Raw genomic sequence first — 14158 nt, forward strand, 5'->3', positions numbered from 1 at the left:
GTTTGCAAATATGAACAGTATGTGGTATCAATGCTGTGAAAATTATGCAAGACAGGCATCATTGAAAGATTTTTGTTTAGAATGGCATTGAGGGAAATGACTTCTGCTTTGACACACTTAAAGTAGTGGGTGAGGGAGGCAAGTTTGGAAATAATAAGGAAGCAAACCAAACCAGGGGACTTGAAATATGAGATTTGAAAGGGCCAGGGGAAGAAAAGCCCCCAGCAAAGGCAAGATAGGAACATGAAATCAAAGAACCTCAGTGAGGGAAAAGGACTGAGGTAAATCCAGGGCCATAAAGTAATCTCTACTCTCCGAATAGGACAAGCAAGGAGAAAAATTAAAAACTTAGGTCTTTATTTTAGCTCTGAAGCTACCAGTGTAAAAAGACAACTTCCAGGACAGGAGGGCTGGGGCAAGGTGGGTGAAGTGAGGAACCTTGATTTACATAGTGTATTCTACTAGCTCACATCATTTGCTTTGGAAGAAGTTAATGAAAATTACAGGGAGATGTTTCAGCTGTGCTTTTTGGGATGGAGATATACTTAAAGTAACTTCTGCATATGTGTTTGTAGGCAGACATTCTGATATATGACAGTGTGAAATAAAGCCATTGTAAGTCTACGCTGTTCCAAAATATATGGCTGTATGAAGCATGTGATACTTATAAATATACAGGTTTTGATAAGCCTTTATGTGGAAAAAATTGCTTGAGCTTTTCTATCTGTGACTAATACAGGAGTCTCCCGCTCCAGCTGGCACAGGCTATATCCCTCAATACACCATCCAAGAAGGGACTACCTGGTGATACGGTAACAAAAAGTTTGTCATCCTGCCACTGAGTCAATTTACTACTCCTGAAGGATAAAGGCATCAGTGAGTTATGCAGGTTAATCAAAATGAGTGGTGCTAAAATCCCTCATGGTCATATATCCATTATTTATTATTTATTTTTTGGAACACTGTCTTAGGGTTTTCTGAAAGTTAAAACAGTGAAGAATTCCTAATTGTCTATGAAATTGCTCAAGAACAAATAGGAAAAAACCCCATAAATATATGTCTCTACAGTGGTTTTAAGTCATTTACAATACCTCTTGCAAATACGTAGTAATAATTTAGTTCATTAGATGAAGCTTACCTGTTGCTTTACAATAAAGGTGGTATGGCCCAGGGGTCTCGAGTTTATGCAACATATACATGGAGGGTTTTGAGCCCCAGGTAGACAGCTCAGAAGCTGAGCAGATCTAATGTTTGTAATCAACTCATTTCAAGTCTAAAGTTGTACAAGAGACCTGCAGAGGTCTCTTTTAAATGACATTTGTATGTTCTTTTGATTCAGACAAGTGACAGATCCCATTGGATCTTATTTCTATGTCTGTGAGTTCATATAGTTTTGCCTTGATACTTGTTGCTAGATTGGACAACAGTACAGATCCTAAGCTTTTGGCATCTGGGGGATCATGGGTATGATCCACATAAAGAGCAGCACAGGAGACTTTTATTTCTATTAGCATTACAGTAGTTTCTTCAAAGCAGCTGAATTAAGGTAGAGTTTGCATCATGTAAAGAAAGAAGATGACTTAGTAGATAACCAAAAAATTAAGCAAAAAAAAAATATTAATCTCAGTTCTTTTGAAGCTACAATGTTTCAATATAAGGCTAATTTCAGGATTTAAGAAAATATCTCATATATAAATGGATATGTGAACACACACATAAATATGAAAAAATATAACCTGCATGCATGGAAAGATGTTATCTAGAACTTCATTTGCAAAGCAAAATCACACTGAACTTGTCTTCATTAGAATATATTCATGGAGACAGGAAGCATGCACACAATCTATATTTCTACATTTAGTAGGTTAGAATTTAGACAGGTCAGACTTTTATCATTATTAAGAAGCATTTTGGCTACAGGGAATGTGCTCTTGTACTTTATCGGGTAACAAATATTCATGAACTTCTGAAGATTATATTTACTGAAATTTTTCATTAGAAGAATTTTCTGCAAAGAAAAGCATTTTTGATACCAAAAAATGTTAGGCCATTTAAGTCCATGAGAACGAAGCAAAGTGTTATGGATTCAAGATTGAGGCTTGAAACAAATGTGATCATAGAAAAAGATTAAAGAATCTAAGGAAATATCAATCTATATGCTTCATTACATATTGCCTTTGTTTTAAAAATAATAACCACTCTAAAATCCAAAGCTTGCTTGCTACAGCAGTTATGGCTTCAGTCCAGCATCTTTCCCTATTCCAGGTCATACTCAATGAGATGGGAGGCTTTCTGATACACAAACTGTACCAGCCCTGCATTAATTAACAAGGCCTGGAGACTATTCTAACACACCCTACTAACATATGGTCCTAGAGGACTATTCCTATAAAAATTGCAGTAAAGAAAGGGAGGACATCAGTGCTATATCAGGTTCACTCCTTTTCCTGTCATGCTGCCATTAGAAGAGGTGGTTTAGGACCAAGCTTCACCATTTTGTTTTAGATAAGAATTCCTTTCCCCTGGGGCATTCTCAGATATATCCTGAGGTTTTAAATAAAAATTAGGCTTGTTTCTTGTGCGTGGAATTATGGAGAACTAAATTTACATAATAACAGATTTAGCACACAATAGGAGATTTTGGATGGTATTTCTTATACAGAAGTACATCTTTTAGCTTTTGCAATTATTTAACTTCCTGATTTGGATAATGGTGAGGCTTAATCTCCCTTCTAAAAGTACTATCAGATGTTGCTTTTGTAGATATTAAAATAACAACAACTTCATTTCAGACTCATCACTTTCTTTCACTTTAATTACAGTTCTTGACAACCTGAGTTGCAGATGAGTAACACACACAGAGAAACACTTGCAGACAAGAAGACATGCCCTCAAGGGAAAACATTACAGGTTTTCCCAGGCTGAGCAGATTCAATTGCAAATACTGAAAAAAACAGCTTACAACAAAGTATTAAATAAAACTCACAATAGGAATATATTTCCATTAAATGTAGGAGGTCATAATGGCCTTCAGGAAGAGTTCACACTGAGTGTAGAAGGTTAAAAGTTACTTTATCTCTATGCCCTCTGAATATTTTTTCCACACTTGGAACATATTATTACTATTACTGTTATTATTCCTGAATCTGATAGCAAAGGAAAAATGTCTGTTCTCACATTGCAATGTTAATCTTACATAACTGATAAGCAGCTGCATCAATACAAAGGGTTTGTTTTGTATAATGTGTTCAAGACATTGGTATGGAGTCAAAGTAAAAAAATATCAAGTGTCAGAAAAATCGATCCCAACTTCTTACTGTTAGACAATCTCAGATGCTTTTTCTCAGATCAGTTCTTTCTAATTTTGACTAACACCTCATCAAAATAACTTGTGAAATAGGTTACCAGGTAGGTAATATTATCACTGGAAAATGATATGAAACATTTGATGAAATGATATGAAAGTAATTTGTCCTAAATCTCATCACAGACCAAATTAGAACACTATAAAACTGGATTGGAGCATCAATATCTAATTCAAAAGACTACAGAAGCATTTTCTTTTTTTTTTTTTAATGTGCAACCAGATTCAACATTCCATCAAAATATTAGAGAAGTCACAGCTTTACTCAGTCTCAGATGGGATGTTACATATGTCATCATTCCTTTGCTATGACAGATAATGAACAAAAAAGATTTTTCCATTCATCCATCAAACTGATCCACTACAGCAACGGGACATCTTTGGGTCAGAGGCGTGTCTATGTTAAAGGTCTCACTTTTTTATGTGTCAGCATGCATTTTTACATGGCCTTTTCAAGCTGTTGTTTCAATTTCTTAAAATAGCTCAATTTTTAACTTGTGTAGTCGTACCAATGGTACGTATAAGGTTTCTGCGTGGTTGGTACTCCTCAGCTTTTCCCACACTTGCTGTATTCAAACTTTATGGACAGCAGCCACTGTACCTTAGTGGTGTCTGCCCATTCCCCATCATCTGTCCATCTCTGAAGAAAGTAAGCACTTTGGTGTTTTGCCAACAGATCTTTGATGTCAAACTGAACATCAACCCTTTTTCAAAAACTTGATTTCCAGTGCTTGAGTGCAAGTAATTAAATAGTGATTTGATCTGTGTTCACATAGTTTTCTTATGCTGTTAGGCTTAACTTACATCCCTTAATAAAATATTTTAGAGTATTAAAGTCTTCATTTACTCTCTCTTTGGATTTCCATGCAATCATTTAATAAATCTTAGTTGTATTCCTTAGAACACTTGAAAGTCTTTTCAGTTAAGTATATTTGTTCACTGTTTCGGTGAGTAATGTGTTCTAGTGTACGTTAAAAAATCAGTCTTATCTTTTCTGCTCTTCCCTTAATTTTCTCTTTTTCAACTACACATATTATATTAAGCAAGGTCAAAACAAGATTTCATTTGGAGCCGTAGTAGCCCCAAAATACCATCTGAGTTACTATCTGCTACCTAGTCAATTGAGCTGTTTATATCATGTTATCATGATGGGATCTACCATATTTTTCCATATTTCTCATCTTGTGACGCTACTGGAGAATATTCTTGGCTTTGCTCAGTCTTCCAGAATTCAATTGTGCTACTTCCATATGTTTCTATTCCAATAAAAGACAATTTATTTCTTTTTAGAAGTTCTTAGAACTGATACTACAAATATAATATTTCTCATATTTAAGTATATATCTTCTGAACATCCTTCTCTTTATCAGAATGAGCGAGCGTGCTTAGGCTTCATAAGGTCTGGTAGTCACAGGAGTTTGAAATATATTCCTACTTTATTTGGCAAAAACAACTGTGGTGCAATAGTCAAGTCATAGTTACCTAAGTTATGAGTTAACTGAATTCTACTTGGTACTTTTTATCATAAAAGCTTTTAAAAGTTCAATTTTTCTTTTCTTTTTGGCAGACTAGTAGACAAACATGCTAATAAGGAGTACATGCAAAATAGGGTTTCAGAGGTGGTTTTCCTCTTCATACATGCAAATAGCTTGAAGTCAAGGTGATGTAATGAGAAATCAGAGAGATATATATGTAATTCAATTATGAATTGAAATTCACAGCACTATTTTCACTTTGCATTATTCAGATGCAGCCTAGTTTTGCATTGTGTTCCTGATGTTATATATTAACTCTAAGTCACAATAGCTCTTCATTTAGTCAACTGGACCAGCCAATTTGTATTGACTTTTAAATTCACAAATATACTGGCTTAAAGTAGCATCTGCAGAGACTGCAGGATTACATTATGATAAAGTTTTGAAGGTTAAGAACAAAAATACTTGACTTTTGTTGTTAGGTGAAGTGACTGGTACTAGACATGAGTCATAGCCCCTCTTTTTTCAATAGGAGAGAAAAACGAAGAGCACACAAACAAAGCAGACACAAACACGTTAATCATTTACTCAGACTGGAGGAATAATCATGATTAGATTACAATTTACATGATCCTTGTAGCAATAAAAAGCCTAAGGGAAAAATTCAATATTAACTATGTGTGCTTAAAATACATACTCTTAAAAGAGATTTAAAAAGCATTCATTTTTTACCTCTTCCACAAGGCAGGATCTTATGCTAGCACTCTTTACTAGCACTGGGCATTTTTATTTAATGGAGATAGGTTTAGCAGCATATGCTATTTTTTTTTTTCATTTTTAGTGTACAGCTAGGTTATTAAGAAAATCCTAGTGGATAATTATGTTTACTCTTGAACCTGTTTTTTTCCAGAATTTAGATTATAAAAATTCCATTTACAGTAACATAGAATGAATATCCCATTTTAAGCCCTCCAGTTTCTTTTCTTGGGAAGTTTTTTTGAAAAAATATGAGCTTCAGCCCATAAGGTTGTCATTGTCTAAAAATGTATGGTCTTTAAAAGTATCACCTCTTTGCAATTTTGTTGATATTTTCTGGAACTTTAAAGTGTGCTCTGTAAATAAATGTATGCCCAGAATTTTTATATTTCCCTCACTTGTTCTTTCAGCACAGTTTGTCATTTCTCATTTTCAATGTGAAAAAAAAAAATGTGCTCCTTTCCTGACCTCCTTCACATAGTAGTACAGGTGACCTACCCTCTTGCTTACACTATTCAAGGGGCAGCCCAGAGGTCTGGATTGTGTGATGCTTATTTATCACTGGTGAAGACAAGTGTAATTCCAGTTGTAGACACTGGAATTTCAGCTGCTTTCATCAGTGTTTATATTCTCATGTTGTTTGGCTATTCAAAACCATACACAAAATAATGCTACTTGGCAGTCTATCAAATTTATGCACAATCTGATGTCAGTTTTTACCAGGGACAGAGCTTTCTGTCCTTTCTGGTTTTCATGAAAACGTGCCAAAATTTATCCCCTTTCCCAATCAGCAAACCTTGTAGGGCTTGCATGCTTAACCTGTGCTATGGGAGCAAGTGAGAGGAACCACCAGACAGCGGGGTTACTCATCGTGGAAGAGTCCCTGTTTCCTTGACCAAGCATAGCTCCTTCAGCACACGTTTTCCTCTCTCTTCACCTCTACGCTACGGCACAATATTTCTCTTGCTCTCTCTCTCACTATCTCTTTTCTGTATCTCTCGGAAATCAGACTGGAGTTCAGAGCACTTTCACTACCTTTTATGAGGTAGAGTGTGATGTCATAGATGGGGGCAGGGCTAGTCAACTTTCTACCCACCCACCCACCTGTGCTGAGGGAGCTACACTTGAGACCGGAAGCAGTGACTCCTCGACGGTGAGTAACGACCTGTCTCATCTATATCTTTATCTATAGATCTGGGGGTGGAGGGAAAAGACATGGCAACGGGAGAATTTTTTTGTTAGCTTTCTTCTTTTTAAATTAACCCTAGGGCTCACAGAATGAATTGTATGTGTTTCTTTTAGTCATCAGTGAAAAATATAATTTCCTTCCCGTTGTAAATCCTAGAGTTAATGTCATCTATAAAGCAGTGATCATGTTTCTTTGCAGAGGTGGTCCATTTGCTGGTGGTTAAACTGATCCTTCAGTAATTATTTTGCATTGGGAAAAGGCAGACTCTGGTTCCCTTGAACTCAATTGCTAAACTACCATTAATTTAATTACAGTAGTTGGACCATCATTATCTTTAAAGTTCTTCAGATTAAAGATAGATGGTGTTATTTATTTATTTATCATTGTTAACTGCAGACAATGCTTATTTACACAGGATAGGATTTTAATTTTCTATATTCTTTGTTACTGGTTTTATCTGCTTTATCCAGAATGTTTATGAAACTATGTATTGACAGTAGGCCAATTATAAGACCTATTTTATAACTTATATAGAATTCAAAAGTAAATTGTGGAAGATGTGAAATTAAGCAGGAAATTAAATCCCAGGAAATGTAACTGATATTTAACCTTTGAAATTATAAATCAAAGCATTTTATTTTTTTTCTGTGATAAGATCTTGAGATGGGCAGGGATATTGCTAACTGAATTTCTTTATGTTTTTCTTGTGTCACTACCTATACATTACCATTTTACTTTAAAGCACTGTCATGTTACCTCTTTCCCTTGGCCCCAAGTATTACTCCTTCACTGTTTTAATATCCTTCAGCATTTTAAAAAAGACAAGATGAACTACGAAGATCTTCCTTTTGTGTTCTGCCTCTTGGGTATCTATTAAAACTGTCAGGATGTCAGAACTCTCATGCTAAAGCGCGGAAGAAGGATCATATGAAGATTTTGACCCCTAGGGATACCGCAAATCTCGCTGTTCTTGTTCATTGAAAGCTCTCTACCAGCTCTGTGTGGGGTCTTGTCATATCTCAGTGAAAGGTACTAAAAGGCAGCAATGCATACCCTATAAATCAAAGGCAAAGAGAGTGCAATCACAGCCTTTTCAGCAGAGGTGGTCCATGGTCTGATTGATGAATCACTTCTATTTTCAGGTGACTAGGTGGCTTTGAGGAATTGGGTATAGGATGCAGAGCCTTCCATCTTCTGGTTACTGGCATGTATTGGGGATTGGTCAGTAGTGATGGATAGGTATTCCTCCCTGATGACTCAGTGATGCTCTTTGTATCAATGCATAGGAGATCTGAATGAAATTCTGGCAGGATGAAAGTCTTGTTTACAAAACTACCAAAACTTTCACTAATGACTGTTTCCCTTGCTGTCAGAGAGAAATATAAGAACAGAGTATAAAAATTGGCTCCCTGACAGGTGTTAGCTTTTCTAGCTTTGAACAATGTGTGCAAGGAGTTTTATTACTACTGCTTATTCCTTTACTGAACCAAACAGTGAAGTCCCAAATCATCCTTTGCAGAGCCAAGAACTTGTCCAGCAAATTTAGCTTCCCTAGCAAACTTTGATCTTTAAAGTAGGAAACAAAATCTCTAGTCTTTCATTGGGAAAACTTTATAGGAACTGCTGTTGTTAAAGATGGTTTCAGGTTCTTTTCAGAGGCAAATGCTTTGAGGTAAAAAATTAATTTAGAACCTAAACACATCCTTTGTTGATGAGTTTACAAAATTGTTTTTCCACATAATTATTCTTGCATAATGCAGGAGACTTATTTTTTTGCGCATAGTAGGTAAGATATAAGGACCAACTGCACAGTGCCTCTATTCACACTGCAATGGTACAAATAAGTTTTCATGGCATAAAGAAGAAAATTCTTTTTAAAAGTGATAGAAGGATTAGGAACAGGAAATCAGAGTAGATGTCGTTTAGTAATTAAGGTGAATTAGAGATACTGATCAGCACTGAGGGGATATCACAGAACAGAGATGTCAGTGGATTACTATAAATCCAGAGAAATTTGCTTTTTAAATTCATCTTGTGAAAAGAGCAAATTAGCAGTTGACTTACGTATGTATAGGGGGGAGATTGTAGAGGGAATGATATTCAAAATGACATAAACTGTTATGATAATTCACCTGGAATCTGCCTGTGCCAGAGCTAATAGATTTTTGTCCATGCAACCTTAGGTTTGCATGAATAACCTAACACCGGGAGGATAAATTGCCTAATTTTACATTTATTAAGCTAATTCCGCTGATATTTTTTTTCACTGGCTGCTGTGATTAAAAATAAGATCTAAAAAAATAAATGTCAAAAATGCAGATTCCTTTATTTTACAGCTTTGGCTTGAATGTTTATTCAGTTGGTTACAATGTATCTTTTCACTATATATTATTTACATGTACATAATTTAAAGTGAGATATAATAAGGCCTACATTTCAGCTGATTTTATTTAATGTGTAATATGAGAAGTTTGGAAAGCAAACATCTGAGTAACTTGTTCCAATATATGCTAACTTAAATTAGCTAAATCTTTATTAGTTTTTTGCAAACTGAAAGTTACTTTATGGTAAGGCATTCTTAAAAATTCTATTGTTTTATGTTTGAAAGCACATTGTGTATTGCTGACTTGAAACCAAACCAGTAACTAGTATATTTATACCTATATATTGAAGCAGGTCAGCATTTAAATTACAGATTTGTTCCTCAGTCATGCTGGCTAGGTGTGGGCAATACTTTACTGATGTAAGGTCATATATAGGAATTGACTTTTTTTTCCACGTGATTAAGATAGCTACATAAAATTCCTATATTTTCTGTATTTGCCAGGCTGATTTCTCTTACAAGTTGAATTAAAACTTTGTGGGTTGGTTCTTACCTTCTTTTTCTATATGAGAAATGAGGGAGAGCTGTGAAATGCACCATCTGTTCACAAACCATGTCAGCTGACAGATAGATGCTCATCACCCTGCCCTCTCTTACTGCAGTTTTAGGCTAGTATAACACCACTGACTCAAAATGAATTACTTTTGATTTAGTCTTGTTTAATCAAAATAATTCGCAATGATAGTGCAGAGCATTGTGCAGAGTATTCTAGAGGACTGTTTGTGTTGATTTAAATTGAAATCCTTTTAGACTTCAACCTCAGCTCATTTGAATTGTCAACAAAAACGCTCAATAACCATTTGGACTGAGTTATAGTGGTTAGAGGAAACTAGGACTACCTTTATACCCTGGACTTTTCGTTTTCTCAGGCAGTTTCATCTTAATGATATTAAACCATAATCCTTTAGATTTTTATCAATCCCATCTGAGTATCTCAAAGCAAACATGATGGTGTACCCTTGTAAAAGTGAAAACAGAAGCAAATATTGTCATTGTTTCCCTTCTGTTAATGAGAATACTGAGCCACACTCAAGGCAGAAAAGATCTATAGAATCATGATGAGTTTCAAACACTAGGTCACTATCTGAGACTCAGATAATTTTCAAGACCAGCTTTTCTGGATGCTTAATCAATAAAAAATAAAAATAGGACAAAAAGTTCACTGTAGTTAAGCAGTACTCTTTGATAATGATAGAGTTGGAAAGAAATCTTGCAGTAATAAGGGGAGGCCATTCCACTCAAGATGTGCAAAAAGATGAGAGTAGGTCGATCTGTGGTGCAATGAAAACTGAGTAACTCATTATTCAGAAAGATTTTATTTGAATTAAGAGCTTTTGACTATTATCTCCATTGTTATGCAGAGGGTGATTCATCCAGCCAAGTGTAAACATCTGTATCTGAGATGTTCACTCCAGGCTTCCTTTGTAATTAGTGGAGGTCAATAGCCATTTCTAGAGAGCAGATATTGTTGTTTCAAGTAGATGCTGACAAGTAGTTAGATTAGTAACATTCTAAAAAAAATGACAGAGGGATGAGCAGATGAATTAGACCATGTATTCAGGCAAGCACAGAGTCAGGGGGTTTAGCCTTGGGGTGTGTTTTGATGGCAGATATTCATATGTAAGCGATGTAAACTTTCTGTGAACTGCTGGAGAAAGGAAACTGCCTAACTGAAATGTTTAAAATTTTTTGCAAGAAACATTTATCTGTATAACATAGCTCTCTTGGGGCCCAAATCTCATTAATTTCTGCAGGTTGGAGAGATTGAAATACTTTGTAGTATCTCAAAAATATTCATGAAGTTTGTTTGAATTCTCGGACTACTGAGTCAAATACAAGGACTTTTTTTTTGCAGGTGTTGAGCATCTCTGCACAGATTCACTGTACTGTCATTAGGATTTTATGTACAATTTAGGGTCTCTAAATATGAAAAAGGTGGGGTACTCTGGCCCATCTTCATAGAAACTGAACTTGTGAAAGATCTCAAGTGCTCCATGGTTCCTGGTCTTCTTCATCAACTACAGAAGGAACCTGGGATGCCTTAGTAGAACACCTGGAATTAGGTGCAGGATAAGACTTCATTTATAGAAGAAATGGAAATTCTGAAAAGCTTTCCTAGGTCACTGAACATATTGTCTCAGTGATTTTTATGAACAGCCCTATTTTTCTTGCCTGCATTCCTTCAGAAATTGTTTAATTACAGTCATCTGAAAAAATGCTTCTGGGACTTCTCATGCCACCAGGTATGAATAGTTCTTGGATCCTCACTAAGAGACATTCAGTCACAATTTTTCTGATGCCAAGTAAGGGCAGACAAGTCTATAGATAATTGTGACTAATGGAGAATATCAGGTAAAAGCAAATACTTTTTCATTTCACTATTCTTTTAAATAACACCTGAGTTTATACCTTCATCTCCTTTACATAAATTCTGGATTAGAAGGAAGATTTGGAGATGTGGTTGAATTAATTTGCTTCTGTGTAGGGAAGATTGTCCTGAGGTGTAAAGCACAGAAACCATTTGGGTTATGTGAGTCATTGCAGCTGTAAGTACTCTTGCATTTGTAGTTCAGGGAAAATGCTGTCTGTAGCATTGGATCACAAAGGAAAATTAGGATTTCCTAACACGTATGTTTTCTGAAGAAAGTAGTACAGGACCTATTCAATTTGATTGAGTTATTAAATATTTTTTTCCTCCCATCTACTGTTACGCAGTTTTTCCCTTTGGGTAAGACACTCTTGAAACAGTGAAAATTATATCACCAAAAATCATCTCCACTGCCCTTTTAGACACATTTTACCTGTATTACAAGAGAGGCTAAGGGAGATATTGTTTACAACTACCTAACAGGAGGATCTGGAGGAACCACATACAGACATTTCTGAGGTGCATAGGGAAAGGGAAATGGGCAAAATCCACAACTTTCAACACTGAAAATAGCAATTAGGTATAAGGAAAAAAACAGTTTACCTCAAGAATCATGAAATTGAAGTGCAGGGTGGAGACCTCTGTTCCATAGATGTGGGAGTCTATCCATCCTGGGTCATACTCTGAATTTGAGCAAATTCCTGAGCAACTTCATTTAATTCAGTTTGTTTCAAACAAGGTATTGGACAAGATGAATATTTGCATAATAAAATATAAGTCATAAACAAGCCTTTACAATTCACAGCAAGATTTTACTCATTCCAATTTATTCTTAATTTGCTGTCATCTTTGCTTGTTCTTTCCTTGTGAACTGCAACAGCCTTTACAATTGGTTCTGGTTTGTTCTGGTTTCATTTGTTTGCAATCTTCAGTAACTCTTACCTGTTTTGCTCTTTTTTAGAACATTTAGGTTTAGCTAAAGTTGAAAATGTCACTTCCAAATGTATTCACAAGTTGTGTATTCAGTAATTGACCAGGGGAAAAAAACCTAGGAAGGAACTGAATCTTATTTAATCTTTGATTGCATTGGTCAAACAAATAGAACAGTTAACTGTGAATAATGTATTTGGAATAAAATGTTAGAATTTCCTTTGCAAATTATTTTCTATATATTATGAAGTTAGCTCTGTCAGTGCTGGGAGTTTTATAAAAAGCTGAAATGGGGCTCTCTCTTGAAGACTACTGTGGAGATTCAATTTTGTTTCTTTATTTCACTGTATATTGTTGTGAAGTTCTGGAAAGTACTCAAGGAATGAAACAGGAAAAGGAATATTTTCACTGAGCAACAACCTCAACTCCAGGGCAGTAAAAGCCTTTCAGCACCTCAGAAGTGACCAATATCTTGAATGAGAAAACCCTTGATCTGGTTGTATGAGACATAAAATATACATGAACAACAGCAGGCAAATATTAGGGAGCAAGGAACAATTGTCCTGGTACTATTTTCCATTCTACAGGAGGATTTAGTTTTATTCATTTTGACTCTGATGCATTATTTCCAAGCTTTTTCCTGAGAAAAGCCAGCTCTGCCTGTAGAGAGCTATCTTCAAAGTGTCTCTGTGATGACCTGGACAAGCATAACTTTAGAGATATGTAGCTAGCTAAAGGAGCAAATTTCCCTCAAAATGTGACAGATCCTCAAAGTCGAGGACATGAAGATAACTCATAAGCAGATACCATTCTGACACTTTTACAAATGAAAAAAGAAGTTGGGAAAACACATTTCTCAGCATTACAGTCTGAAATCCTGAATTGTGCTGCTTTTCTGCTACTGGAACAGGCTCCCCAGGGAAGTGATGACAGCACCGAGCTGGACTGAGGTCAAGAAGCATCTGGATGATACACTCAGTCCCATGCTCTGACTTGGCTGGAGTCAGGAGTTGGACTTGATGATCCTTATGGGTCCCTTCCAGCTCAGTATATTCTGTGAATCTATGGGTCTCTTTGTTTGCATTGTGACAAAATCAGGAGGAATGGCAGGACATAACATATTCTTCTATAAATAATATAGTGTTTCTATGATTTATTGATTTTTTTTTTAAAATCCAAACTCTCATACATTTTGTCACTGAGAGTACAATCTCCAGCCAACCAGACATGATTTGGACTTCTTTCAGGTAAGACTGTAAGACATACATGTTTTCTTCTTGTTATACCAGTTCTACAGATGAAGAACAAAAGTTTTGCTTCCAAAACCTGATTTGAAAGCTCACTAGATTACTTTGGGCTTTTAAAAAAAATTAACTATCTTTAAATTACATAAAACTCAGAACTTGAGTCAGGAGGAGGGAGACCAAAGTTAATTAGATATCCTATATTTCCTCTTTCAGATTTAACCACAGCTGGCTCTGAAAGTGGAAGTTTGTACTGAGATGCTTTTGAAAGAGCCCTCTGCTTTTCTCTCTGTGACATTGGGTTGAGACAATGCTGTATATTGTATAGACTTCAAGCATAAATCTGTGGTGTATACAGTCCTGGCAATGCACAGACTATTTACATAAAGTTTTGATTAATGATTCTTTTTTATTGGGACTTATAGTGAACTTTGACAGACTTCTTACTC

At 35.6% G+C, this 14158-nt stretch overlaps 1 protein-coding gene across 3 annotated transcripts in view; it reads left to right on the forward strand.

Moving 5' to 3' along the window:
- CTNNA2 (catenin alpha 2) overlaps positions 1-14158 on the forward strand; it is a gene marked incomplete at both ends in the record, with an annotated part of 407127 nt that overhangs the window by 384963 nt on the left and 8006 nt on the right. Inside the window, one exon of one of the 3 annotated variants that reach the window (XM_084262814.1) lies at positions 6605-6748. The exons of the other annotated variants lie outside the window; for them this stretch is intronic. Coding sequence (XP_084118940.1) covers positions 6605-6748 — 144 coding nt within the window. The remainder of the gene's footprint in view (positions 1-6604; positions 6749-14158) is intronic. 3 annotated transcript variants of the gene reach the window in all.

The sequence above is a fragment of the Gallinula chloropus genome (genome assembly GCF_964237585.1).
Source record: "Gallinula chloropus genome assembly, chromosome: 4".
Lineage (NCBI taxonomy): Eukaryota > Metazoa > Chordata > Aves > Gruiformes > Rallidae > Gallinula > Gallinula chloropus.